Source organism: Dama dama, chromosome 3 (genome assembly GCF_033118175.1).
Source record: "Dama dama isolate Ldn47 chromosome 3, ASM3311817v1, whole genome shotgun sequence".
In the NCBI taxonomy this organism is placed as follows: domain Eukaryota; kingdom Metazoa; phylum Chordata; class Mammalia; order Artiodactyla; family Cervidae; genus Dama; species Dama dama.
This window is the reverse complement of record NC_083683.1, coordinates 47058702-47084595: the sequence shown is the minus strand read 5'-3', so window position 1 is coordinate 47084595 and position 25894 is coordinate 47058702. Positions and strand designations below refer to the sequence as shown.

General features: G+C 48.0%; 2 protein-coding genes across 10 annotated transcripts in view; both read right to left on the bottom strand.

Annotated features, from left to right (window-relative positions):
- Window positions 1-788: 788 nt before the first annotated feature.
- PRKAG1 (protein kinase AMP-activated non-catalytic subunit gamma 1) lies at window positions 789-14366 on the bottom strand. The gene is made up of 12 exons (XM_061128834.1): window positions 14264-14366; window positions 10051-10099; window positions 3718-3827; window positions 3437-3518; window positions 3282-3340; window positions 3097-3142; window positions 2940-2994; window positions 2526-2652; window positions 2251-2416; window positions 2065-2102; window positions 1639-1785; window positions 789-1507 (listed from the first exon to the last, which is right to left on the bottom strand). Exons 1-12 carry the CDS (start codon window positions 14270-14272, stop codon window positions 1403-1405), a joined length of 993 nt encoding a protein of 330 aa, XP_060984817.1. The 5' UTR covers window positions 14273-14366; the 3' UTR covers window positions 789-1402.
- Window positions 14367-14772: 406 nt separating this feature from the next.
- The window catches only part of KMT2D (lysine methyltransferase 2D), a 38985-nt gene continuing 27863 nt past the window's right edge, over window positions 14773-25894 (bottom strand). For 6 of the 9 annotated variants that reach the window (XM_061128759.1, XM_061128791.1, XM_061128774.1 and 3 more), the window contains 16 exons: window positions 25634-25774; window positions 25344-25511; window positions 25026-25185; window positions 24323-24398; window positions 23965-24140; window positions 23726-23856; window positions 22920-23052; window positions 22713-22840; window positions 21419-22559; window positions 20316-20452; window positions 20072-20202; window positions 19535-19582; window positions 18093-18378; window positions 17787-17860; window positions 17552-17660; window positions 14773-17430 (listed from right to left, as the gene is read on the bottom strand). In XM_061128759.1, coding sequence (XP_060984742.1) covers window positions 17338-17430; window positions 17552-17660; window positions 17787-17860; window positions 18093-18378; window positions 19535-19582; window positions 20072-20202; window positions 20316-20452; window positions 21419-22559; window positions 22713-22840; window positions 22920-23052; window positions 23726-23856; window positions 23965-24140; window positions 24323-24398; window positions 25026-25185; window positions 25344-25511; window positions 25634-25774 — 3132 coding nt within the window. In that variant the 3' untranslated portion in view covers window positions 14773-17337. The remainder of the gene's footprint in view (window positions 17431-17551; window positions 17661-17786; window positions 17861-18092; window positions 18379-19534; window positions 19583-20071; window positions 20203-20315; window positions 20453-21418; window positions 22560-22712; window positions 22841-22919; window positions 23053-23725; window positions 23857-23964; window positions 24141-24322; window positions 24399-25025; window positions 25186-25343; window positions 25512-25633; window positions 25775-25894) is intronic. The other 3 variants (XM_061128800.1, XM_061128825.1, XM_061128818.1) reach the window with 1 other exon arrangement.

The following is a 25894-nucleotide window of genomic DNA, read 5'->3' as shown; positions in this document are numbered from 1 at the left end:
GTGGTCAGACAGTCCCCAGAATGTGGTTCATACCCAACCATCTAGCAGCCCTTATGGTGCCTGGTGCTCAGACTACTGCTTTGGTCCACGTGGTTTCAGCACAGGGAGAGGGTCTGACAGGGTGACCATAATCCTGCTGCTCCCCACCCCTCCTCTCCAGCTCTTATCCACCTTGGAAGAAAGGGATTTATGAGTTCAAAGACAGCTCAGCAAAATCCAGAGTCCAACCTTCACTAAGAAAAGTGGATGATAGTGGCAGGTCTCCTCTCTGCCTACCCAGAGGAAACCCTCGGTCTTTCTACTCTCTGGAGACCGAGAGCTAGCACTGTTATGGAATTTTCCTTGGGTGCAAGCTATGGTCCAGGCAGAGGAGAAAGCGAGGTGATAAGGAGACTGCAGGGAATAGGGTGGGAAACAGTTTTGAACAGAGAATTAGAAAGAATCTAGTGTAGTGGTAAAGTGCATAAGCTCTAAAGCAAGACTGTTTCAGTTCAAATCCTAGCTCTACTTTTTATTAACTGCGTGGCCCTAGGCTAGTTACTTGGCCTTTTTGTACCTCAGTTAAAAAAATACGTAAAACTGAAATAGTATCTGCTATTGTTCTGAGGATTAATTGAAGTAATATATGTAAAGCACTGAGAATGGTGGCTGGCACACAGTTTAATATATGTGTGTGTGTGTGCTATTATTGTTGTTCTTAATGATGAGTTGAAGAAGCCATATGAAGTAGAAATGCTGGAGCAGTAGTGTCTATCAACTACAAAAATCAAACACTGAAATACCATGAAGAGGCTCCTGTCATTTTAATTAGGTTTGCCAGGAAAAGCAATAACCTCAGCTAACCACTCTGCCCTCCCCCTCCCTGCAACTCTCATCTCCTTTCATATGCATACAGCACAGGAAGCCAAGGGCCCTCCTCCCCATGATCCTCCCCACTCCCAATAGAGGAAGAAATGCCACTACATGGACTCAGCCTCCTCCATACAGCATGAAACATGATGAATAAAAACATCTTTATGCAGAGTTCTGTTGTGCCTATTATCTTAGGGTGGAGTCAGGGACAGAGGCAAAGGCTGGGTGAGGTCTGAGGATCTCTTAGAGATCAGGATTTGCCTGAGGAGCACAGAGTCCATAGGTCACCCAGAAAGGGGGCTATGTCTAAAAGGAAAGGGGCTAGGATGGGCTAGGCTGAAAGTTTTCCTCAAGGGTGAGGATAAGGAGAGCTAAAAATCCATTTTCCTTCCTCCCCTACACGATCCCTCCTCCCATGTAGAAGGGTAGGGGGCTCCTGGGCAGGGAACAGAGTCACACTTCTCTAAGGGTCTCATCTGTGGTTCCCAGAGCTTTGGGCAGGCAGTGAGTAGGGCATATGCCCTGGTGCTGCACGACCCCTTCCCCCGGCTCAGGGCTTCTCTCCGCCTGTGAGCACCAGCGCCTGCAAGATGTCAGACAGGGATACAATCCCCTTGACCACATCATTCTCATCCACCACTACAAGTCGGTGAACCTGCATAGAGCCATGAGGGAGAAAGGGATGTTTAGTGCCAGCCTCAGTTAAGGTGAGCCCTTCAGTCCCCACCCTCCATGCCAAACCAGAGCTGCTCCCCCCAGCTCCTTTTGGGTTGCTGGCCCTCCTACCTCTGCTTCTACCAGCCTGTTGATGATGGTTTCCAGAGTCTCATGCAGGTAGCACTTGAGAACACCCTCAAAGTAATGTGATCGATGTTGCAGGGCTTTGGTCACCGACACATCTAGGTTGTTGTAGGTCTTTTCTGCTGCCAGGTTCTGGGGAGAGAGAGGAAGATTCATGCAGGGAAGCAAGGGAGCCAGCCCCCAAACCCTGAGCCCACCCCACCTCACAGAGTGATTTAAAGTAGGTGTCAGCCATGCCCACAAGCCACGCCCAGCTCATTCAATTCCTTTTCAAACAGAATTTGAAAGCTTGGAAGCTTCTAAAACCCTTAGGTCCCAGAAGAGACTCTTTTTCTCCCTCTCCACATTCAATACCGACCCCTTTCCCTACCTCCCAACCTCCCCCCCACCCCACCCCCAACAATCACTCACGATAACATCAAACTTGGAGTAGATGTCCACCACACGCCCTAGGGGGACAGAGGCAGCTCAGCAAGGAGGATCTGGCATCCAAGGCTCCCCCTGCCTACAGAACCACCTTCCAGGCTGAGCTGAGGGGACAGCAGATTTCCCCACAGCTTCCCTGGAGCCCTCCTCTCCCTGTGCCCGATCCCTCACCTTTCTCATCCACCACTGGCAGGGCTGAGACTCGGTGCTGTACAAAGATGCCCAGAGCCACGTACACAGGGGTGGTGGTGCGGACCATAGCAATGTTGGCATAGGTGCCAATCTGTAGCTCTTCCAGAGACTTAGACATGAACTCTGGCTTGGGGAACTCGGTGATCTGAGGAAATAACCATCACCTTGATTTTTTTTCAAGGCCCCTCAAACTACCCTTGGATACTCCTCCAACCAGTATATAAGAAGTAAAAACTGGGCTGAGGAGAACTTACAAATAACTTGAGGAACTTGAGGATGCGCTTGTGGGTGAGGATGTACAAGGTGTTGCCTGATTCCGGGTCAATAACTGGCAGCCTGTGGATCTTGTTTCGAATTAATGAAGAGACAGCATCAAACAAGCTGTGGGAAGGCAGGGGTTAATGATAAGTTCCACAGTGGTGGGCCTGAGGGTGCTGAAGTAGCTCTTTAGAGTGTGTTTACAAACAGGGAAAACAAGTGGTGGAGGAAGAGGAGCAGTGGGTTCAGACCAGACCTAAAGAATGTGCGTGCGTGTGTGTGCATGTGTGTGTGTTTGGGAGGAGTGTCTTTTTTCTCCTCTGTTCCTGGCTCTTTGGGTATCTAGGGCCTTAGCTATGCTGATGGCAAGGCTCTTTCCCCTTCCAGACAAATGAGTAGGTGGAACTCACCTGGCATTAGGAGAAATGCAGACAAGTGGTTTAAAGGAGTCCTGTAGGTACACCTCTGAAGGGAAAATGGAGGTTCACAAAATATTACCATGAAAAACTGTTTCCCAGGAAATTCTCCATCCCTTTATCCTTTTACAACCCTCAGTTCTCTACATACCTCTCCAAGTTTCTATCTTGTGTTCTTCCAGCTCATAGATCTGCACCTGAAAGCAGAGGCAACAGAACTTGAGACCTGATCTCTCTGCTTTATTAACCCCTTGTAGTTTGCTTGCAAGAAAGGAAATGAGAGTGAGGGACTCTGGGCAGGGAAAGTGGTTTTGGTCATGGGCTCAGGAGCCTTACCAAGGCTGATTTATAGTAGCGGTGCAGGATATTGATGAAATCAGTGATGGTCAGCATGCCTAGAGGCCAAGATAACAGCCCTCAGCACTGCTCAAAAGCTTCTCTCCCTGCCCAGTACAAGATGCCAATAAAACAGTGTTCCAAAAACTGCTTACCCACAAAACTCTGCTTCTTACTATCCCACAAAGGGGCAGCCCGGACACCATTAGTCACCAAAGCAAAGAAAGCTTTCTTCACCTGTAGTGAAAGAGTAATAACCACAAAGGAAAATTCACAGGAGGCAGGGCTGGAAAAGAACAGGGGTTGGGTATGCTGGGGAAAATGGGAGCCTAATCACATAGAAGGACAAGCGTATCACCCTTGGGATGAGGTAGGATGAGAGGTATTGAACCAGAGGCTCAGAGGAAGGGGGAAAGGAAAAGAGGATTTCACCCACCTGAAGGGAAGTATCAAATACAACCAGTTTTGAGCTTGTGGGAATCAGGTCATAGCAGCGATGAGACTTCATGAAGGAAGTATACACACTATTGTTGGATTCTGGAGTCTCTGCATAGGGTGGGATAGTTAGTAGCTTCCTCCCATGCAACAACTCACAATCAAAAGAGGCAGAAAACAGAAGTTTTATAGTTGCTCAGATATTTACGGCATGATTTTATAAGGCCCCTTATAAAGGACAACAGGAACAGATATTCCATTTTGTTCCTATTGTTCCCACAAAACCTGGATAAACTCCTTAGAAACCATTTCATCCAACTTCACCCCCAGGTAGGACTGTATCTGTTGGCTCCTTAAGCATAAGATGGCTGACTAAAACAGAACGTCTATAAAACTTTCATTAACCTGTTCTAGTCTCAAAGTTTTTTTTTTCCTCACCTTGAACTCATTTTCCTTCTCATATATTTATATGCACATTTTCACTTGTTCTCTTTCTCAATTAAAATGTAATTAAGCTTCTTAAAATCCAAGAAGTAAACTTCTTAAAATTCTTGTTAAGACTCACAAATGAGGAAGTCACAGTCCAAGGTTGGCCATTTTAGAACAGCAATAAGTTAGAGCCCAGTGCTCAACTGACCTGGCCCCAAACAACCTGAGAGTCCATCTTGGGATGACCCTGTGAATCAGAAATCATCCCACCTACTCTAGACAAATGGCTGTGTTTACCTTTCCATTCCTCTGATTTTAACTGCTTGCTGTACTGGAGCAGCAACCCCCCAAATAACAGCCCAAATGTGCTACATAGTATGCTTGTATATCTAAAAATATTATGTCATTTAATCTGTAAGGCAAATAAATATTGTCACTTTTCAGCTGAGAAAACAGACAGAAAGCCATAAAACAAAAACTGCTCAACGTCATATCATTAGTAACAAGAAAGGCTCAAACATAGATCTACATGATTCCAAAGTTCATGCTCTTAAATCCTAATCAGTTGTTTTTTATTTTTAATTTTTTTATCAAAGTTATATAGGTACACAGTTTAGAGAGTCAAATAGTTCTATAATTTTGTTAAGAAAAACTGCAGTTCCTAGCACCCACCTCCCTCCACCCCTCCCCAGAGATGAAACCTCTTTTAGCTGATTATTTTGGTACTTATTTCTATGTCTACAAATAATATGCTTATATTGCTACCTTTTTTTTTTTTCACTTTTAGGCATTAATTATTATCATGCAAGGAAGATGACAGGCATTCTCTATTATCATACGAGGAAGATGAAAATTTTCAATTCTATTTCCTACCAGGACCCCATTATAAACCTGTACCTCCCAACTCTCCATTCTCCCAGAAGTTAAACTGCATCAGTATTTAAATAATTAGACTGAATATTCATTATTCTGAGTTACATCAAGTAGTAAAGTCTGATTTTTTTTTTTTCCTTCACAACTTTGTTTTCCTTGGAGTTAATAATTGTCTTTTTGTTTGCTTAGTTCTCTATGTTTAGTACTTATAACTAATTCAATCCCCAAACTCTTTACCAATTGTTTAAGTCTCCTTTCAAGAAGTTCAGAAGCATGGGATAGTCTATCAATTTAACTACCCAAAGAAGTCTCTCTGGAGCCTTCTGACCTGCTCAAATCTGGGCTGGTTGGCCTGCCGTGCACTTCTGTCATCTTGAGATCTTCCTTCATTGCCATCCTGGGACCCCTTTCACGTCTCTCCTGTATTAGCACTCTTGTGTCCTCTATCCGTGATTTCCTCTTTTTTGATTATTCCCTTGTTTTGGTGAAGCACATTTTCCAGTAGCTTCCTGAGAAAGGGTGCATGGGAGGTAAATTTTTTGAGAACTTACACCCTACAAATGTCTCTATGTTACCCTCATCTTTGACTTATAATTTGTCTGGCTACAAAATTCTAGGTTGAACTTTATTTTCCTGCAGAATATTGAGGGCACTGCCTCACTGCCTTCCAAGCTTCTGGTGTTGTTGAGAGTTTGGGGTCCCAGGCCCTTCTGATTCTTTGTATATGTCTTGTTATTTTCTCTCTGGAAACTCAGGATCTTCTCTTTGTTCGGTGTTCTGAAATTTTATGATGATTGTGCTTTGGGTGGGAGAATTTCACCCGTTGTGCTGAATATTCAACGAGTTCTTTCAATGTGAAAACTAATGTTCTTCAGTTCTAGGAAATGTTCTTAAAATACTTCCTTGATTGTTTCCTTCCCTCTGTGTTGTCATTTTTCTCTTTCTGTAACTCCTATTATTTGGACTTCCAAAACTGACCCTTAAGGTTTGTTTTTGTTGTTTTTAAAACACAGTAGATCCCCCTGCCCCACTCACCTAATCCAAGGTTTCACTTTCCACCGTTTCAGTTACCCATAATCAAACCTTGTCTGAATATTAAATAGAAAATTCCAGAAACAAGCAATTCATAAGTTTTCAATTGTGTGGCATCCTGAGCAGCATGATGAAATCTCTTGCTATTCAGCTCAGTTCCAGCCCTGGGAGGCAATCATCCCTTTGTCCAGCATATCTCATCCACTACTCATTAGTAGCCCTCTCAGTGATCAGACTGTCATGGATGTCATTGCTGTGCTTGTGGGCAAGTAACCCTTACTTTGGAGGATGTTTCTGAGGGCCTAGTGGTTAAGACTCCGAGTTTCTTGGAGAAGGAAATGGTAACCCATTCTAGTATTCTTTTTTTTTTTCCCATTCTAGTATTCTTGCCTGGGAAATCTCATGGACAGAGGAGCCTGGCAGGCTACAGTCCATGGGGTCGCAAAGTCTGGCACTACTTTAGCAACTAAACAACAATAACAAACTCTTATTTAAAATTGAAGCTGTAGTGCTGTGTGTGTGTTTGACTAGTCGCTCAGTCGTGTCCAACTCTTTGCGTGTCCAACCCAGGGCTTGAACCCATTTCCTGCACAGCAGGCAGATTCTTCACCACTGAGTCACGGGGGGGGGGGGGGGGGGGGGGAGTCCGAAAACCTAGAATGCTTCCTATAAGTGAAAAGGTGAAAGTTCTCAAGTTAATAAGGGAAAGAAAAACAATCATACGCTGAGGTTGCTAAGATCTATGATAAAAATGAACCTTCTATCTGTGAAACTGAGAAGAAACAGGAAATCATGCTAGTTTTGCTATTGCAACTCAATTGCAAAAGTTATAGGGTCAGTGTGTGAAAAGTGCTTAGTCAAGATGTGAAAGGTATTATGTTTGTACAATAAGACATTTAGAGGTAGACAGACAGACGCAGGTTCGATCCCTGGGTTGGGAAGATCCCTGAGAGTAGGAAATGGCAACCCACTCTAGTATTCTTGCCTGGAAAATGCCATGGACAGAGGAGCCTGGCAGGCTATATATACAGTCCATGGGGTCACAAAGAGTCAGACACGAATGAGCACACATACACCTTATTCTTGTTAGACTGACCAACCACATTCACATAACTCTTAGTATACTGTTATCATTGTTCTATTTTATTATTGTTGTTGTTAATCTCTTACTGTGCCTAATTTGTAAATTAAACTTTATCATAGATATGCACAGGGCTTCCCAGGTGGTGCTAGTGGTAAAGAACTCGCCTGTCAATGAAGGAGACACAAAAGATGTGGGTTCAATCCTTGCGTAGGGAAGAGCCCCCAGAGGAGGGCATGGGAATCCACTTCAGTATTCTTGCCTGGAGAATCCCTTGGACAGAGAATTATGGCAGGCTACATAGTCCATATGGTCGCACAGAGTCAGACACGACTGAGGCAACTTAGCATGCATACACTCATAGGTATATATATATGTAAGTAAGGATATATAGGAAAAAACATTATATATACAGTTTAATACTATCTGTGGTTTCAGGCATCCACTGGGAGTCTTGTAATGTATCCCCCAAGGATAAGGAGGCACTAACCACTGTTTCTTTTTTCTATTTCCTCTTTTTTCATTTTTTTCCTTTTTCATTATAGTTTATTAAAAGATACCAAATACAGTTCCTTGTGCTAATATACTAGGACCTTGTTTCTTCTATATATGTAGTAGTTTGTATCTGCTAATCCTATACTCCTAATTTATCCCCCTTCTTTCTCCTTTAGTATAAAGTTTATTTTCTGTGTCTGTGAGTTCACTTTGATTTTTAATTCTTACTTTATGAGAGATTTCTTCAACTTGATTTTCCAAACCTCCTACTTAGTTTAACATTTTTGCTGTTATATTTTTAATTTCTAAAGAGCTCCTTTTTTCTTTTCTGAACATTCCTTTTCTTTAAAAAATTACATCTTATACTTGCTTCATGGTGGAAATATGTTCTTTATTTGAGTAAGTATTAATGTTCGTTTTTAAAGTTGCTTTTTTTCCTGTTTGTCTTTTCCTTTTTTCTTCTTCATTTGGGGGGACAGTTTGGATTACTCTTTTCACATTAGAGGCTTTCTTTAGATGTCTGGTAATCCTTGGTTTAAAGGAGGATTCAAACCATATTTTAAGAATGGAGTCTTTAAAGCTGATTAGAAGCTCTATGTGTGTAGATGAGCCTTGTTAACTGTGAACCATTTAGATGGGGAACAGTCAGTACTTATATTTTTAGGTTTTTCCTTCAGCGGGATTCTGAAGAAAAGGATTATTCATTTGACTCTGTGCTTGAGGACGAAGTCTTTTCTATCAGCATTCTGAAAACTGAGTGGGGGAAAGGACTAGGGTCTCAGCATCTAGTATAGTTCACTTCACACTCATGCTTTCAGCACAGTACCTCAGCCCCTTTCTGTACCTCCCGTCTCTGCCAAAGTTAGGATGGGCAGTTTTCCAGCTGCACTTAGTGGAGTAGGAAGTCTTGGGATGTGACTCCTTCTTAGACCTTCGGGGCTTCTGGGCTTTCCCCTCTGCTAGTTACAGTTGAGTTTTCTCAGGTATGCTAAGTCATTTACCACTCTTCTGTCTGCTTTCCAGCTTCCAAAAATTCATTGCTCTTGTCTCCTCGCTTGTTCTCCCTATTCTGGTGGTTTTTGTACCTTCAAGAATAATTCCTTCATGGTGGCTTTAGTGGCTTTTTGTAAAGGAACATAAGTAGATACATGTGTTAAACCCACCATCTCTAACTGGAAGGCCACCATTGTTCTTCAAATTTGAAAACTCAGACTCCTAAGAACATGTCTTTTGACACCAGTTCAAGACATGCTACAATGATAGTTAAGTAACATTACAGGCTACAGGCCTGCAAACATATTTGGTTTGGTTTTCACCTAATAATTAATTTAAATAATTTAGTTGCCCAATTTAAAAATTCTGGAGATTTATAAGAATCCAAATTCCCAGTTTCTTTTCATAATCAGAAGATCTGACAAAACTAGGTCTTGAATTCCTGAATAGCAGCAATTAACCAGACTAGGCTAGTAGCTGCTTCCTTTTAGATGCAACGAGAACCACAGGTTATTGTAATCATATGCAACCCATGTCACTACTTGATCCATGTAGACAATTTGAGTTTCTCACCCCTGCCTCAGTTGGTGCTAACGCAAATGCACTCAGAAACTCAAAATAAGCACTGACATCATGGTGCAGTCATCAATTATAAAGAATCATCCAGGTAATTCAAAGTATGACTATATTAACTTTTTTGGATACTAACAACATAAAAATAGATCATTTAAAAATTCTTGTGGAGAACTCACAGACCTTTAATAATATATCCCAGAATCTCATCCCATATTTTAATCCTCTGAGAAAGTACATATTCCTAATGCCATAAACATGTCTGAGAAAGACTAAAAGTTTTCCTGGGCAAAACCCTTTACCAGAGATGCCTATAATTTTGCTTCTTTCCAGATGACCAGGGTTGGAACACCCTGCTCTAAGCAGGTATTTGGGCAGATGCTGGAATTCCCTTCTCCTGTGCCCTGAATTTTAGGGTTTAGTGCCTCTTATTTCTGGATTAGTTCTAAGGGTTTTCAAGTCCTTTCTATAATTTCTTGTGTATACTCAGTGGCTTTAGTGAGATTGCTGGATGATAAAATCCTAGTGGCATTGTTTGGGCTACTCAGATCATACCAGGGACTTCTAAAACATGGTTAGCCAGCCCAGAATTGCCTACGGAAGTTCTCCCTGTACCTCAAAAGTTTCTCTCAAGTGGTTTGATGACTGAAGATATTAATCATCCTCACCCTGCCCAAGATTTATTCTTAGGTGATCTCGCAAAATCACTTGTTCCTGATTTATGTGGTTTGGCACATTATCTGGCCCAGCCTTGATTTTCCCAGGGAAGACTCTGGGAAAAATTCAAAAGCACTGCTGAATACGAATTAGGATCAGGCTGTTGTTTTCATATCAGTTTCCTTTCCTCAGTAAACTTACCTTGAAGATGCTCATTTTCCACAGCCGGGTAGCTCTCTGAAAAAGGGACCTGGAAAGACAAGAGAAACAAAGATTCAGCCTATCTTAGGCTCCATCTATTTGAGCCTGGCAGCATTAGGGGAGGGGCTGGTGAACTAATGACTTCCTTTAAAGCACTACAAGGTCCTTCAGAAATATTGTCTCATTTAATCTTTATAATAACCCTGAGGTGAATACTATTATCAGCCTTATTTTCACAGATTAGGAAACTGAGGTTCAAGAAATATTAAGCAACCTGCCCATGGCTGGCAAGGGGTGAAATGGGGATCTGAATACAGGTCTGTGTGGTTCCAAAGCTCATGGCTTTTATACTACATTGCCTAATGAAACATTAGGACTTAAAAGCTAACACTAGAAAATATGAGCTTAAAGTTGGCCCCACAAGACTTTCACAGACCTATTTATAAAAATATGGAAACTGGAGCGACAACACTGCTTTCCCTCAAATAGTCATTAAGCGTAGGTGTAGGCACCTGAGTCACTGACATACACCTTACCATGAGAGAGGGCCGCATCTGGGGAGGATCCCAGCAGCTGACTGTCAGCAAGGATCAAAATTTGAATGACTGAGGGGTAGATGGGAAGGATAAATGTTCTGAAACTAGGGAACTGAGTCCTCTCAGCACCCTTGTGAGTCAAAGGCTGCTATAGCCCAGAGGGGGCTGGTTTTCCAAGTTTCCTTGTTCATGACAGTCTGAGATTAGAAAGTGCTCTGAATACAGAGAAACCTTCAGAGCATCTCGGTGCTCCCTCAAGTGGGAACATTTGGAAATTTCATTCTTATCTAGGAACCCAGGAGAGATCATGATCATTTTTGTCTGCTGGAATCAATAGTTTTGACTCTATTTGCTCTTTTTGGGTAATATCCCCAAAGTAACTTAAAGTCACACTTCACCTCCACAGCTGCAGTAGTAACATGAATTTAAAGGCCTTGGCTTGAACCTGGGAGGTTGGCTGGTAAACAGGGTCAAGTTGATTGGAGAGCTCTAAATTTCCCTCTTCTAATAGGTCAGGGTGGGGGCAGGGGGTTAATCTCCCTCTCTTCTCTCTGGGCTGCATAAGACTTTCATCATGGCCTGGCATTTTGGCATAGCTATCGGAACAACAGCCTCATCATTTATAAGTGGGAGAGAGGACTGTTTAGCAGTAAAGCAGTCTCACAAAGACCTATACAAAGAAACAGAAACAGTGACTACTGTAGAAATTATTGTACCCACCATATGATACTTACTTACTTCACTGTGCTACAGTTATTTTGTTCATTATCTATTTGAGCAGCCTGTAAATTCCTGGAAGCGTGAAACTATCTTACACTTCTTTGTACCTCTCTCACATCACCTAGCATGTGGGTTTGCATATAATTCTCAAGTGTTTTGCTTTTTAACACTCAAACTGGTAATGATTCACACTGATATGGGCAGAGAGATCTAAGACTACATTAGAGAGAGAGAGAAAAGAGACGTACAGCTAAACAGAGACATAGATACCTACATAAGAGTCAGACACAATTGAATATGACTTTCTTTCTGCCTGTTTCTCCATACAGGAGTGGGGCAACTATGTCTACTCTCTCTACATTTAATAACACAGGGGACTTGAGACTGCTGTACTATATAAGTACAAAATATTATTCACAGAGACACAGTTTCTTCCAAACTCCTGATCCACCTTTCCAGTTGTTTGCTGGACCACCATAGATGTCACAGAGACTCCTCAAATGCTTCAATACAAGAGAACCGCATCTGTCCCTCCAATCCTATTCTTAACTGTGGTTCCCACCTCTGCTTTTACATTGCTCTCTTCCCAGGTGCCTGAACTGTGGTCTTGATTTCTCCAAAAATGAGCTATCCCAACATGCCTGCTTAGAATGATAGAGCAGGGCGTGACCTAAACTTGACCTTAATATCTATCAACTAAGTTGCTATGTTAGAAATAAATGCCTCAAATCCATCTCACTCCTTTCCACTTTCACAGTTTTAACATAGCCTCTTACATCACATTTCTGCAACATTCTCTAAGCTGTTATCCCTGACAGTTTAAGAGAAGAGGAAATCTATTTCCTCTTCAATTTGTCTTTCATGCTGTTACTAAGTTCTCTCCCCAGGCATCTCAGGTTTGGAAGGGACTTTCAACTCCAGGAACCAAGAACTCACTACTTTCTGAAGTAGCTTCTCCATTTACAGAAAGTCATTAGGAATATTCTTAAAGTACACTTACTACCTTGCTCATAAATCTTCTGTGTGTGTGTGTGTGTGTGCGCGCGCGCGTGCGCGCGCGCGCACTGTCATGTCTGAATCTTTGCAACCCCATGGACTGTAGCCCGCTAGGCTCCTCTGTCCATGGAATTTTCCAGGCAAGAATACTGGGGTGGTTGTCATTACTATTCCAGGGGATCTTTCTGACCAAGGATTGAACCTGTGTCTCTTGTGTCTCCTGCATAGGCAGGCAAATTTTTTACCACTAGCACCACCTGGGAAGCCCCAAATCTTCCATGGGTCCCCTTATTACAAAACAAAGTTCAAACTTAATGTGGTATGCAGTATCTTCAACCTGACCTCAAACTACTTTCCCAGTCTTTTCTCCAACTGTGACCAAAATCCAAAGCTCCAGCAACATCAGCCACTGGCTGACCCCCAATTAATCACTACACACCCCAGTTTCTATGCCCTTGCTCACACTATTCTCTCAACCTGCAATGCCCTCTCCTGGGCTGACAGTAATGTCTCCCTCCCCTATGCTGCCACAGTCCTGTTTTTGCATCTTAATGATAGCATTCACTACAGTCTACCTTAAATAACAGCTGTCACTGACTTGCCCTTGCCTCCACTGCAGTTAGGCTAAGCATTTTCAAAGCGGGGTTTTTCTTTTTTCTTCATTTTGTTTATTTATCAGCTGCACCACGTGGCCTGTGGTATCTTAATCCCCCCACTAGCAACCTAACCCAGGCTCTAGCAGTGAAAAGGCCGAGTCCTAACCACTGGACTGCCAGTGTACTCCCTTTTATTTTTTTCCTTTTTAGAACAATTTCTATTCCAAGAAACTTCTAATCCAGTACATAAAATATGACGGCTAAATTAGAAAATCCATATAAAAATGCTTTGTAAGCCATAATAATTTATAAGTAAAAAATAATGTCATTTTGAATTTAATGGAATAAGACCTTTTATTTTTGCTCAAAATTCTCCTAATCTGTAAGAACTTACTCCCTTGCCTGGGTGACCAGTTGCAAATCATTTTACTTTGGTTTGATTTCTTCTTTATAACCTGAGGGACATGACCTCTCTGCAGGCAGAGAAAGAGTACAATAAGGGAATTACTCTGGGCATGTAACTGATCGAGGGAAAGGTGAACCTGCAGTCGTCATACAACTACAATAGGAGATGATAAAAACCAGGAGAGGAAGACTTACTCTGTTTGACGAAGAATACATGGAAGGAAGGAAGAGAACGGGAAGGGTTCCAGAGTGCCAGACCAAGGCTCCTGAGAGTGAGGAGAGGTACAGAGTAGGGGACCTGCAGCAACTCTGGGAGGATGACAGGGACCTGCCACAATCCGTCAATGCCTGCTACCCAAGAAGGAGCTAGGCCAACACACCTGCTTAGAATCGCAGAGCAGGGCATGACCTAAACTAGATCAGGGACACAGTGGCCTCTAACACTGGAAGATTCCCTCCTTCAGGGAAACCCCACTTTTCAGTCTTGTTAAGGCTAAGTTATCTCGCTGAACACCTCAAAGCAGTATAAAAGTCTTTCAGACGTCCCTCCTGTCAAAGACTCTATGGCTCACACTCGGACAACGGGGGACCAGGTGCTACCTGCAAGCGGGGTCCCTCGGAACCCCCGCTTCACCTAGGGAAGCTGGCTCACGACCCTTCACCTCAGGGCTTGAGGTGCTAAATGAGGAGGTCTGAGATCGCCAGGTAGTGATCAGGTAGTGCCAGGAGTCATTGCCCGCTCGGGCTTAAAGCACCGTGGACCGAAGGCAGGCACCGGCGCGGCCCAGTCGTTGAGATGCGCTCAGCGAAAGAGCGGAGGGGCAGGGTCACGGTATAGGACAGACACCCTGCTTCTCGTTGACTGGGCACCAGCGCCGGTCCCGGTCCCCCAGTCCCCTGACTGGGGTCTCGGGCTCCACAGCGCACCCCTGCCCCCCGCCACCTTCCCGCGCTCCTCACCGCCTCCATCGCGAGAGACGCCGGCTGGGTTCTTTCGCTTTAGGAAGCTGGCCCGGGGCAAGGGGGCGGAGAAGGCCCCGCCTCACATCCGGTACCGCAACGCACTTCCGCCTACGTCAGAACCTACGCAAGCCAAGGGTGGAAAGCGGGGAGCTCACCCTTCCGGTGTGTCCTGGCCTCAGAAACCGCCCTCCCCGGGTCCTCTCAGACCTCACTGATCCCACCGACGGCGAGGGTGACGGGACGGAGTCGCTTGTATTTAAAATGTTCTTTTTTTTTTATTTGTCGTTTAAAAACAAACTTGGAAGAAGCAAAATCCAAAACTTGCCCTTTGCCTCTTGCAACATAAATTATGTACAGTTCAGAATGATCGCTGATACAAAACATGCCAAGGACAGGGGCGCTGGGGGTGGAGGGAGAGAGGGCGCTTTAAAAAAGGGAATCATTTCATCCGTTGTTACGAAGGACCAACCTTGCTGTACAGGATACACACAACACAAAATAAAGTCTTCACGGGATTCACACTTGTCAGAGATTTATTTTTTAAAAAGGGGGAGGGTCCTGGAGGTGAGGGGAGAAGACCATAAATGGGAAAAAACTGAAAATTGAGTATGTGCAAGTGTAAACCAACCCAAAGTACAAACATGGGGGGGGGGGGGGGGGCTAGGGGAAGGGAGGGAATTCTGATGCAATTATACAGGCGGGGTACTTAAAAAAAAAAAAAAAAAAAACCAACAACCAAAATTCCAACCTTGTAGCTTGGGTCTGAGTTAGTTTATATAAAAATTAAAAACTGTATAAGGTTTCGTCACTAAATTCTACAGGACTATCAGATACCTAGCATATGCTTACAAAGTCTGCCCCATCCCCTTTTCCCAATCCCAGGGCCCAAGCCCCAATCAGAGCCTGACTCGCAGGAGCCAATCTCCCCTTCCCTGTAACCTAGACCTTTTGCTCTTGGAAAAGGAACATCCAATGGCTTTGGGGGCAGAAGCCCAGTCTCCCCACTGTGATTTCATTACAGTGGTTTCTGTGGGGGTGGGGGATGTTATTCTCTTAAACATTTGCAGCTTGAAACAGTTGAGGAAGCAGCTTAAAAAAAAAATTTCCCTACCCCCATCAATCCGCAACCCCCCAAATTCAAAAACAAACAAAAACAAACCTAAAATCACAACAGCGACCGTGCTCCCCCTCCAGCAGGCCCACCCATACACCACCACCAAGCCCACCCCCACACTCCAGACATTTGATTCTTGAAAATATTAATTACAAAATGCCCTTTGCCCACAGCCCCTAGGAGAGAACTGCATATAAGCTTCACCTTCATCCCCATGGCTCCCTACCAGAGAGGGGTCTGGGGCCTCACCCACCCCCTGACCTACCCCTACCCCCAGGAAGAGGTTCAACTGCAGCACAAGCTTGGGCAGAAAGGGGAAGGAAAGGGAGGCAGGGGAACCCATTACCCTCTGGCTCCCCCTGGGGCCAGCTCACTTTTGTGCGTTATAACATAGTCCAACTATACAAAAGGGGGTGGGAATTGCCCAGCCTCTATACCCCCACCTTACAGCAGTCACGGCCAGGGGGTGGGGAGGAGGGGGTGAGGAAAAGGGCGGTAGGTTGGGTAATGGAGGGGGCTCCCCCACAAGGGGAGCTCCATGTATCCGCCCCACACCCCCCTACCATTTATAAACTGGTTTTGTAAAAAGAAAATAGATATATTTATATAGAATATATAAAGCACAAAAATTAGTAGTTTTACATTTGCTCTCCCCGGGGGTGGGGGGAGAGGGGAGGGTTCTCACCTCCAGCCGGCTCCCCCATGCCCCACAAGACTATGTACAATCCCATGTATAAATAGATAAATACCCCCCACCCTCCCCGCGCTGACACTAAGCTCCCCCACCCCCACATCACCACCCCTTCTCACCAGACCAGCAGCAGTTTGGTGACTGAGGGAAAGTGGGAGCTCCGGGCCACACCCTGCCTCACTGGGTATGGGCATGCCACTCAGGGATAGCCCTCACCCTACCACCCACCCACCCCATCCAGGGGCTGGAGGGCAAATGGGCTCATGATGGGGTTGGGAAAACAGGAGGGAGATACTCTGGTCCTAAGTTGAGCACACCCCTCCTGCCCCCATGTCCAGATGGAGAAGGAAGTCCTAGAGCATCTAGGGGCCAGTCATCCCCAATCTTCATCATCATTAGCCTCAACCACCATCCCATGCCCGTAATTAAAAACAAAGATGGATTTTTTGTTGTTGTTTTTTCTTCTTCCTCCTACCCCCCTTCCACCCACTCAGAAGAGGGCAGTGAGGTGGGGGAGAGGGTTGGGGCAGTAGGGGGCTTGGAGAGGGTCTCACATTTCAAAACAGCAAAAAATCCAACACTTAAATGAGGTAGGTGTGGGTGCGGGGTCTCCTTGCCCGGCTTGCCTGGCTTGCCCTCCTGGGCAGCTGGGCGCCTCTTTCCCATTCATGTTGCATTTGTCAGAGTGGAAAACAAGGAAACACAACCCATAGAGAGACAGAAACACAGAGGAGAAGAGGGAGACAGAGACAGATCGAGAGGGAAGGGGATGGGGGTGAGGGTGGGGGCAGGACCCGGCAGGCAGGGCCAGGTGTGGGACCCGGCCTTTGGGATTGTCAAGCTTAGTCAAGTCTCTTTGCAGCCTTGAGTTGGGCCAGAGAGGTCGGTGGGAGCAGCAGGGCTGTGAGGCCCGGCCACACATCCTCCTCCCCCCTCCCTGCTGCCTCCCAGATGCTCTGGGTAGTTCCCGGCCCGTATCCCCCTCAAACCTGAGATGCCCAATGGCTGCTTCTGTCTGGCCCCTCCTGGAGCTGGGGGCAGAGATGCCAGCCTGGGGGCCGGTGGCGGGGAAGAGGGTCGTCCCTGGTGCCCAGGGTGGGCTTGGCCTAGGGCCCTCTGCCCCAGCCTCCTGCTCCAGGGGCTCCGGTCAGCCGGCAGCCCCAGCCCTGGGTCCTGGCTCTGGCTGCTACCTCTCCTCCCCCTCATCCCTTTCAGGGAAGAGGCTGGGGGTGGGGGGGCTCCCCTGCCTGGTAGCCTCAAAGCTTCTTAGTTCATCCACTTCCGACAATTCCAGGCTCCACAGTGGCAGGGGATCTTGTGCTGATCGTCCTCAAAATCAAACTGATAGTCATATGTCAGCTGGAAAGAGAAGAGGGCACAATCAAGGCCAGTCCACCAGAGGAAGTGGGAGAGGGCGCTAGCCTTGGGATTGAAGGAGAGAGAGCTGCTCTGTCACTCACTGAGAGATGCTTCCTCTTACCTCCTCTCCTTTGGGGATTCGCCGGCTGGAGATGATGATGATTTTGTCCTCCTTGTCAAATGTCACAACTTCCGCCACACAGTTAGGGGCACAAGAATGGTTAATGTACCTAGGCAGTGGGACAAAGGCAGAAATATCAAGCTACTGGGTTGGATGATGCTGGTTCCTTGTTGGCCCACCCCCAGAGTGCCACCCTGAGGGAACTCCTAAATCCCTTCTTGCTCATCCCTCTCACCTGGCGGGCCCTCCGGTCAACGTAGCATCAATGACATGTTCGTTGTTTATTCGAAACATGTAGATGCCTCGATTCTAGAAAGGCAGAGGTTGCAGAAGGGGCAAGAATATCAGAGAAGGGCAGCAGTGGTGGTGGTGGGGTCAGGTGGTGGGCTTGGGCAGTGAGCTCATCTTCATTTCTTACTCTTCCTTTCTCCTGCCTCTCCCCTCCTCTTCCCACAGCAGCTTTCCACCTGCTCCTCTGGCCCCAATCCTGCCCCTGCCCCTTGGCTAAGTGTACCATGATGGCCCCTCTGCCAGCCCATACCTGCTCCTCATAGATTTTCTCCCGCCGGTTGGCCACCTCATTGCGAATGATGGTGCCAATGTACTCAATGACCATTGTGTGCTTTTCTAGGTCCTTGGCTGCATAGAGACCCAGGCCCTGGATACGGGAGCGAGCCAGATAGACATTGTTCTTCCACTCAGTGCGGAGCCGCCGGTACTGAGATGACTTGGAGTGCACAAACTGCTTGCTGTACGGGGTGTTGGTCTCGCCTGTGAAGGTGCTCTGATATGCCTTGGACATGCTGGTGCTGTTCAGAGTGTGGGGCCTGGGAGGTGATACAGTCCACAGTCCATGACAAGACAGCTCTACCCCAGACCAGGCACACACCACCCGCTTCCTCCCTGGGATGTGTAACACTCCAGTGAGGGCACGTGCTGCCTTGCGAGTGGAGTAGAGGCATCTTAGTCTTGGCTGTGGCAAGGCAGCAACTAGCTATAGGGACCCTTCCAACACCCTGTGTGGCGGAGAGAGCCCAGGATGGTGGGGTGGGGTGTGAAGGGAGGGAAGGGGCACTGATTCCCCTACACTGAGCCTGCTCTCCCATCTCCCCGCCTTCTACCACCCTCCTGCCAAACCAGACTCAAGGCCATGCTCACGACCTCTGGGAGGTCTTCCCCAAGCAGCCCAGGCCTGGAATTTAAGCTCACGGATTTGTTGAAATCTCTGAGTCCTATCTCCTGCTCATGATGGAAGTTCTGCAAACGGGGGCCATGTCTACCACATTGGGCTGGATTTGAATTAAAACTGGCCCTGAATTCACAGCCAAATGGTGGTATCTTTTCCTTTCTTTAGACTGTTCCCTTTCTCCGCCATAACAGTGGGCTCTGTGCAGATGGCTCAGTGCAGGGGAATGGCTGCTGCCTAGCAGGATGCCTTTTCACCACCCTAGGGCATCAGCCAAGTTCTTGCCCATCCCAGAGCAGTGGTTTTCAAACTGACTCTTTTTCATACAGCAGAAATCTTGTTTTTTACTTTAACAAAACATTACAGGAATACCAATACATAAACTAGATGGAAACGCAACTCTTCTGGTTGAATCCAATATGGAGAAGGGGGGAGTTATGCATGAAGAGGGCCAAGTTCTGCCCACTCAGCTTATGTGTTCCAGGGCTTTCTGAAACACAGTTTGAAAACCACTGGTGTAGAGCATCAAGGACCAGGGCTGGCGAGGGTAGAGTTTGACGCTCTACGACAGCCCAAAGAGCAACCGAAGACCTTCAAGAAAACCCTCCTCTTGTGGATTCTGCCTCCCTCTACCCAGGGACCAAGGTCAGGCTACTGTGGTACACAGCAAGAACAGTGAACCACAAGTCAAGAGGTAAGGCTCTGGTCCCAGCTGTGACCTTTGTCTAGTCACTTAACCTTTCTGGGTCTCAGTTTTCTCAGCTGTAAATGGGGATAATACCACCTGCCCTACCTACCTCATAAGGTTGTTGTGAGGATCAAATGAGATAATGGATGTGAAAACGCTTTGAAAAAAAAAGTATAAAGTGCTATACAAATGTAAGGTTTTATTACTTTTTCTATTATATTCCTAATTATTTATTTTTGACATCAACTCAGCCTGGGGACGGGAAGGTGAATCTAGCACTCATGGGGCATCTGTCTAAGGTTGGGGAGAATCACAGGCCCCCTGGAAGCAACACAGGACAGGATGGTGGCATCTGGGTCCTTTATACATAAGAACTCACCACCATCTACCCAGAACCTCCCCGAGGGCCATTCCCAGGACACCCAAGAGAAGTGTCCCTAGACTGCAGGTCAACCCCAAGCACCTGAGAGGCTGGGGGAGGAAAAGGATACCCTAGTGATACCTGTATACTCTCTAGTCAGGAGGCTAGAGTGAACCCCCAGTCTCTCCAAGGGAACTCTGATCTGTAACCCCAAACACTCATAATTAGCCAGAGGGCCCTACCAACCGCATACCCACAACCCTTGGTTCAGCCCCACAAGCTCACCGTTTGTAGTGTGTGAGGATTTTAGGCTCTGACCGAGCACAGCCAGTGGGGTTGATCATGAGCGGTAGCTCCATCAGGGGGTGGCGTCCATAGCGGAATAAATAATTTTGACAGCTTTCCACTCCAGGCAGCTGTGGGCACATGTCACACCCACTTCAGCCTGAGCACTTCTGGGGCAAGACCAATATTCCCAGGGCCCTCCTGGCTCCTGGCCCCCGGCCCCCAGCCCCCAGCCCCGCCTTACTGATTCAGCTATGCGCAGCACAGCGTGCACCGTCAGCCCGAAGAGCTCCTCGCCTTTCAGGTACTCGGGGAAGAGCCGCAGCATGTCGGCCTCTTTCCTCATGGCTGCCACAGGCTCGATGATGCGATTCCAAACGGCTAAGAGACAAGGAAAGATGGCAGCCCTCAGAGGCAACTTCTGCTTACTGACCTCAGCCCCAACCTCCACCCGATGCTAGGGTGGTTTTCTGTAGCCTGCCCATCTTGCTATCAAGAGGGTATGTGGTTCTTCAGGAACCTCTTGGCCTCCCAGTCTCAGTCTCCCTCAACAAGCCAGGTTTCCCACCCTGGAGGGGCATCATAGAGCCCTGTGACACAGAAACATGAGCCCAGGGCCCAGGACACCCAACAGTCCACGGACCTTACACGAGAGCCAGAGCAACTCAAGTGCCAGGCATGTTCTGGAGTGAGAAGACTTGGGTTCAGGTTCTAATACTGGCTATGGGGCCCTTAAGGCAAATATTGGGTTGGTCAAAAAGTTGGTTCGGGTTTTTTCTAAAACCTGAACGAATTTTTTTGGCTAACCCACTACTTAAATCTCTCCACTACTCAGTTCATGTATAAACTTGGCATAATAACAGTACTTACCTTGAAGGGTTGCATGAACAAAATAACCTACATAAACCGCTCAGCTCAGTTTGTAGCACATAATACTTGCTCACTACAATGTTAATTCTGTTACCTTTACCATTAACACCGAAACCAAGATCAAAAGATTTTATCCAGGGGAAAGCAACCGTAAGGAACTCAAGCCTAGGATGAGACTGGGTAAACTGAGCGACAAGGTCTCAGACCCGTATCCTTTAGATCCACTGAGGTTAAGAAAAGGAGCTGGAATATGTGTAGTCAGAGAAGCAAAGTATCTTCAATTACACAGAGAATTCAAGGTGGCTGAGAAAGGTCAAAACACTTTCTCTGGAGAACTTCAAGAGACCTCTACCTGCCAGAAGTGGGGGAACAAGATCACTCAATAAGGAGCCTGAAGGTCTCGTCTCAACATCGGAAAAGTGACTCTGGGAGAAGCTCACCCAGTGCTGTACTAGGCTGCGAGGGTCCCATGCTCACCCTGGGGAGAGGCATCCGTGAAGACCATGTCCTCCAGGCCCTGCTCCATGACTTTGATCACGAACTCCGGCCGCCCGTTGTTCTCGCCGATGGAGCAGCGGTAGCAGCAGCGCCGGTTGTTAGTGCGGAGGCTCCAGTAGATGCGCGTGGCCTCGTAGCCCACTGGATAGAGGGCAGTGGCACTGTGGAAGTCGGCCATCTGGTGCGGCAGCAGCTGTCCAATGGCGTGGAACACAAGGCCCCCCACCCGGAACATGTGCAGCCGCTCTCCCCGCTGGATGATGCTGGCAATCTGCTTCACCTCATCCCGCTCGATGTAGACCCTCCGGAAGACAGCAAAAGAGCTCAGCTCCTGCTCACAGGGCCCCTTGATCTTATGCATCGGACACAGCATGGTCTTGTCCTTGAAGAACATGCACTTGGCGCGGATGGCGCAGGCAAAATGGTAGACGTTGGGGCAACGCATTCGATTGCAGCTGCTGGTGGCACCAGTGCGCTGGCACAGGGAGCACTTGGTGAGCAGGCCTCGGTGCAGGGCAACCTCCACGTTCATCAGCGCCCCGCCCTGGGTCTCATATACCTCTGTGGACCACAGGGCACAGTTGAGGTGCACCCACAAGTCCAAGTCCAGGTTCAGCAGGCGGGCAGGCCCATCCGTGGCCCCATCTCCCTCCTCATGACAGAAGCAGCAGCGCCGCATGTCTCGAGGCACCTTGTCAGGTCGCAAGGCTGTGCCAAGCTGTTCCATGAACTCAGCCACTTCCCGCTCATCCTCCTGCCGCACACCACCCTTCTGGATAGTCAGCAGCAGCCGGAGCCGCTTCCAGCGCACCCCCTTCCACTTCTTGAGGCGAGGGGGCCGGGAATCTTCACCTTCCTCAGGAGGCCGGGCTCGGGGCTTGGGCCGAGTAGATTCAGGGGACGAGGGCAGTGGCAGAGGTGAGGGGATCGGTGGCTCAGCTGAGGGTTCAGCTGGAAGTTCAACCAAGGGTTCAGCAGGGGGGCTGGCAGGAGAAGGTGCCAGAGGGGAAGGGGGTGGGGAGGGTTCTTCAGGAGGTGGGGCCGAGAGCTGTCGCACATCCAGGTTGGAGACGTTGTAGGTGTAGCTGTGCTGGGTGGGGGGCTCTGGGGCAGGGCTCTCCTATGGGAAGATAGGAGAGCCCTGTACCGTTAGTGCTGGCTCCTCAATTAACTAGTCACCTCTCTCCTCCCACCCAGATTCCACTCACCCCAAAGCCCTCTGCCTTCTCTGTCCTAGCCAGATACCCACCCTGTCTTCCTCCAACAGACCCACCTGTTTGAGGAGACTCAAGATGTCTAACTGACTCTTGAGTGTATAGCCAGGCAACACAGCATCAAACTGCTTCAGCCAATCAGGTCCAGACTCTGGGCTCTTGCCTCCCAGACTCCTTTCTTTCCCACCTGCAGGAAGGAAGGGAGTCAGAGACTCCCACCACAATCACTCCCCGTGGGCCCCAAGGAGTTTTTCTGCCATACTCACCAGGGCCCTCAGCCTCCGCCTTCTTAGGCTCGATGCCGGCCCGGGCAGGGTTCTCTGGGAACAGCACCTCATAGGAATTGGGGATCTTCATGCTCAGCAGTTCTGCCACTGCCACCATCATGCCATTCAGGTTCTGCCAGGGCAGGAAAGGGGAATATGACAGCCACGTCGGCAGAGTGGCAGAGTGAGAACTATCACCAGCTTGGTGGGGACCACGACACCCAGAACACAGCTCCCTATGTGGCCCGTCAGGCCTACTCCTGTGCCATCTGACTTCTTCTCATGTACCTCCTTTAAAGGCAGCCTTTCTCAAATCACTGTGGGCATTAACGGGAACGCACAGAAAGAGACCTGCGGCAACTGGGCTTAGGAAATGACACACTGCATCCACCCCTTGGAAAGTCCCAGTACACATCAGCAAAGTAAAGGATCTGCAGAGTCTTGTAATAAAAAACCTGTTTTGCTATTTTAACTAAGATTTCCAATTTCCTTTGATCACAAGATCCTGATAACATTTTCAAAAAAAAACAGAATTCCATGCAATGTGACTGGGGACATGTTTGGTAGCACTTGTCACATTATACACACTCTATTTGTTGACTTGTGTCTTTACCCCTGAACTGTGAGCTCCTTGAGGGCAGGGCAGCCCCTTGTGCTACATTTTCTCCAATCCCACACTCCGGCTCAGGCTTTCATTCACAGGAGGTCCTCAATACACAGGTTTAAATGATTTATTCAGAGAAGCTCCTGGGACTGCCCTCTAACCGGCATCTCCTCCCGGCCCTTGAGGCATCCCCAGGACATACCTTGGCGGCAGCAGCAGAAACCGTCAGCATGACTGACACCTCACTTCCTTTGCCCTTTTCCCAAGTTGGGGCAGGCAGCTTCCTGGGGGCCTCCATATCCAGGACCCCATAAGGTTTGCTCTCTGGGAAGACTGAACGACAAAGAAGGACCTGTGTAAACTCCAGCTGCCTCACTCCCTGACCTCTGACAATGCAGCCTGACCAGGCCAGGCCGGGTCCAGGCCCAGAGTCACCTCTACCTGGAATGCTGGCCCGAGGAATGATGGGGATGACGGGGGAGAGAGCCCCGTCATCCTGCTCCCACCGGCCTGAGCCCAGCTGAGGGAAACGGGGGGCCTCCTCCCCCAGGATGCTCTCAGGGGATGAAGCTGGCACGATGCTGTCAGGAGAATCGCTGTCCTCATCACTCTCCATCCTGTGGGCCAAAAGCAGACACTCACTGCCCCAGCCCAGCAGGTGCCCCCCTCCCAAATCTAGAGATTTGTGGATGTTACAGCCCTATTTGAAATCTGCCATTGGTCAAAAGAAAAAACAAGGAAAAATGAGGAAATGATCCCCCACCCCAATTTCTCATCCCCATCTCTGCCCCTTCCGCACCTGACATCCTCAGTTTGATTGTGAGGGGGCGTAGGCAAGGCGGCCAGCAGGTCTAGACTTTTCACTTCTGAAGCATCTGCAGGGTAGGTAGGAGAAGAAAAGTCAGGCTGAGGCCAGGTCAGAGCTGCTGGTACTTTATCCCACATGTTTCAGGCCTAACTGGTACAAGATCTAGCTCAGTTCTCGGACCACTATCTACTCATCCACCCATCTACCAGTCTGGGGTACACGAGCTATAAATTTATTGAGCCTTTCTAAAGAGTGTCCTCTGCAGTGTACGCTCATTGGTTATAGTCTTTCAACAACTCCATTAAGTATTATTTTTATTTTAGAGTGAGAAAATTGAGGCTCACACAAGTCAATCAAGTTACTTGGCTGCAGTAGCACAGCTAAATGAATGCAGGAGCCAGAGTTCAAATCCAGATCTGACTGGAGTTCATACCCTGTGGGTAAGGAAACTTGGTTATTCCTCAAAAACAAAAGCTTCATTAATACTCTCCCTGCCCTGCTGCCTTTGCTCTGGACTGCAGAAGCCCCTCCTGGCTCCAACAAATCGGTCCCGAAGAGGCCCTTCCTATTTCAAATACCATCTGTTGTGTATGCACACAGAGCAACACGTAACCCACTCCTACCTCAAACCCTACCACAGGACCCTAGCCACCAAGACGGGGCTGAAAGGTAGCCCACTCTGCTCCTGACTTACCCCTCAGCACCCCTTCAGTATCCCGGGCAGAGGCGGCATCCTTGGGGTGCTCCCCCAGCTCTTCAGATGGAGTGACGCCATTAACCATCTTCTGCTGCACCGATGGGGGTGGGGTGGGGGGCAGCGACGAGGGTGGTGTCGGCGGGTTACTCAGGTTATTCTGGGGGCGGGGTGGGGTGTTGTGTGCAAGATGGCATAGGGAAACTGACATAATCTCCTGGCCCCACACTCTATCAGCCCTTTGCTCAAGTCTGCCACCCCCAACTCCACCTCCCCAAGAACCTCATCATCCCCAAAAGGTACTGCCATTTTTCTGACCTTGGTAAGCAGCTGGGAATAGTAGTCAGGGCCCGTGGGCAGCACCCCACTTCCGAAGGCCCCCCTCAGCTGGCACTGCCCACTGATCGGGCAGCCGCTGCCAAAGGGAGCAAAGAGGCTAAAATTGGCGGTGATGGTAGGCTCCGTGAGGGGCAGCAGGGACAGCTCCTAGAAGGGGCAAGACAACAAGGTTGGAATCCCGCAGCATGTACCTCTCTGCTACTGCACCGCTGGGGGCCAGGCTGCCCCCTATCCTGGGATGGGACCAGGGACTGGCTCCTGGGGGTCACCTGTTTCAGCTGTTTCAGCAAGGCCTCGCTGGCCCTGACCCCGTCCTCCTTCCGCAGCTTCTTTCGGGAGCTCACCAACCTGTCGCTTGCCTTCTGTACCCGCTTGGGCTTCGGTGTCAAAGGCTTCCTTGCTGCTGTATCCTAAGCCGGACAAACCCACAGTGAAGGTCACCATGCCCCTCGGAGCCCTCACCTCTGGTTTCACCCAGACCTGCTCGCTCTGCCCCCGGGCTCCAGGCCCCACACTGTCTGCTCCACTCT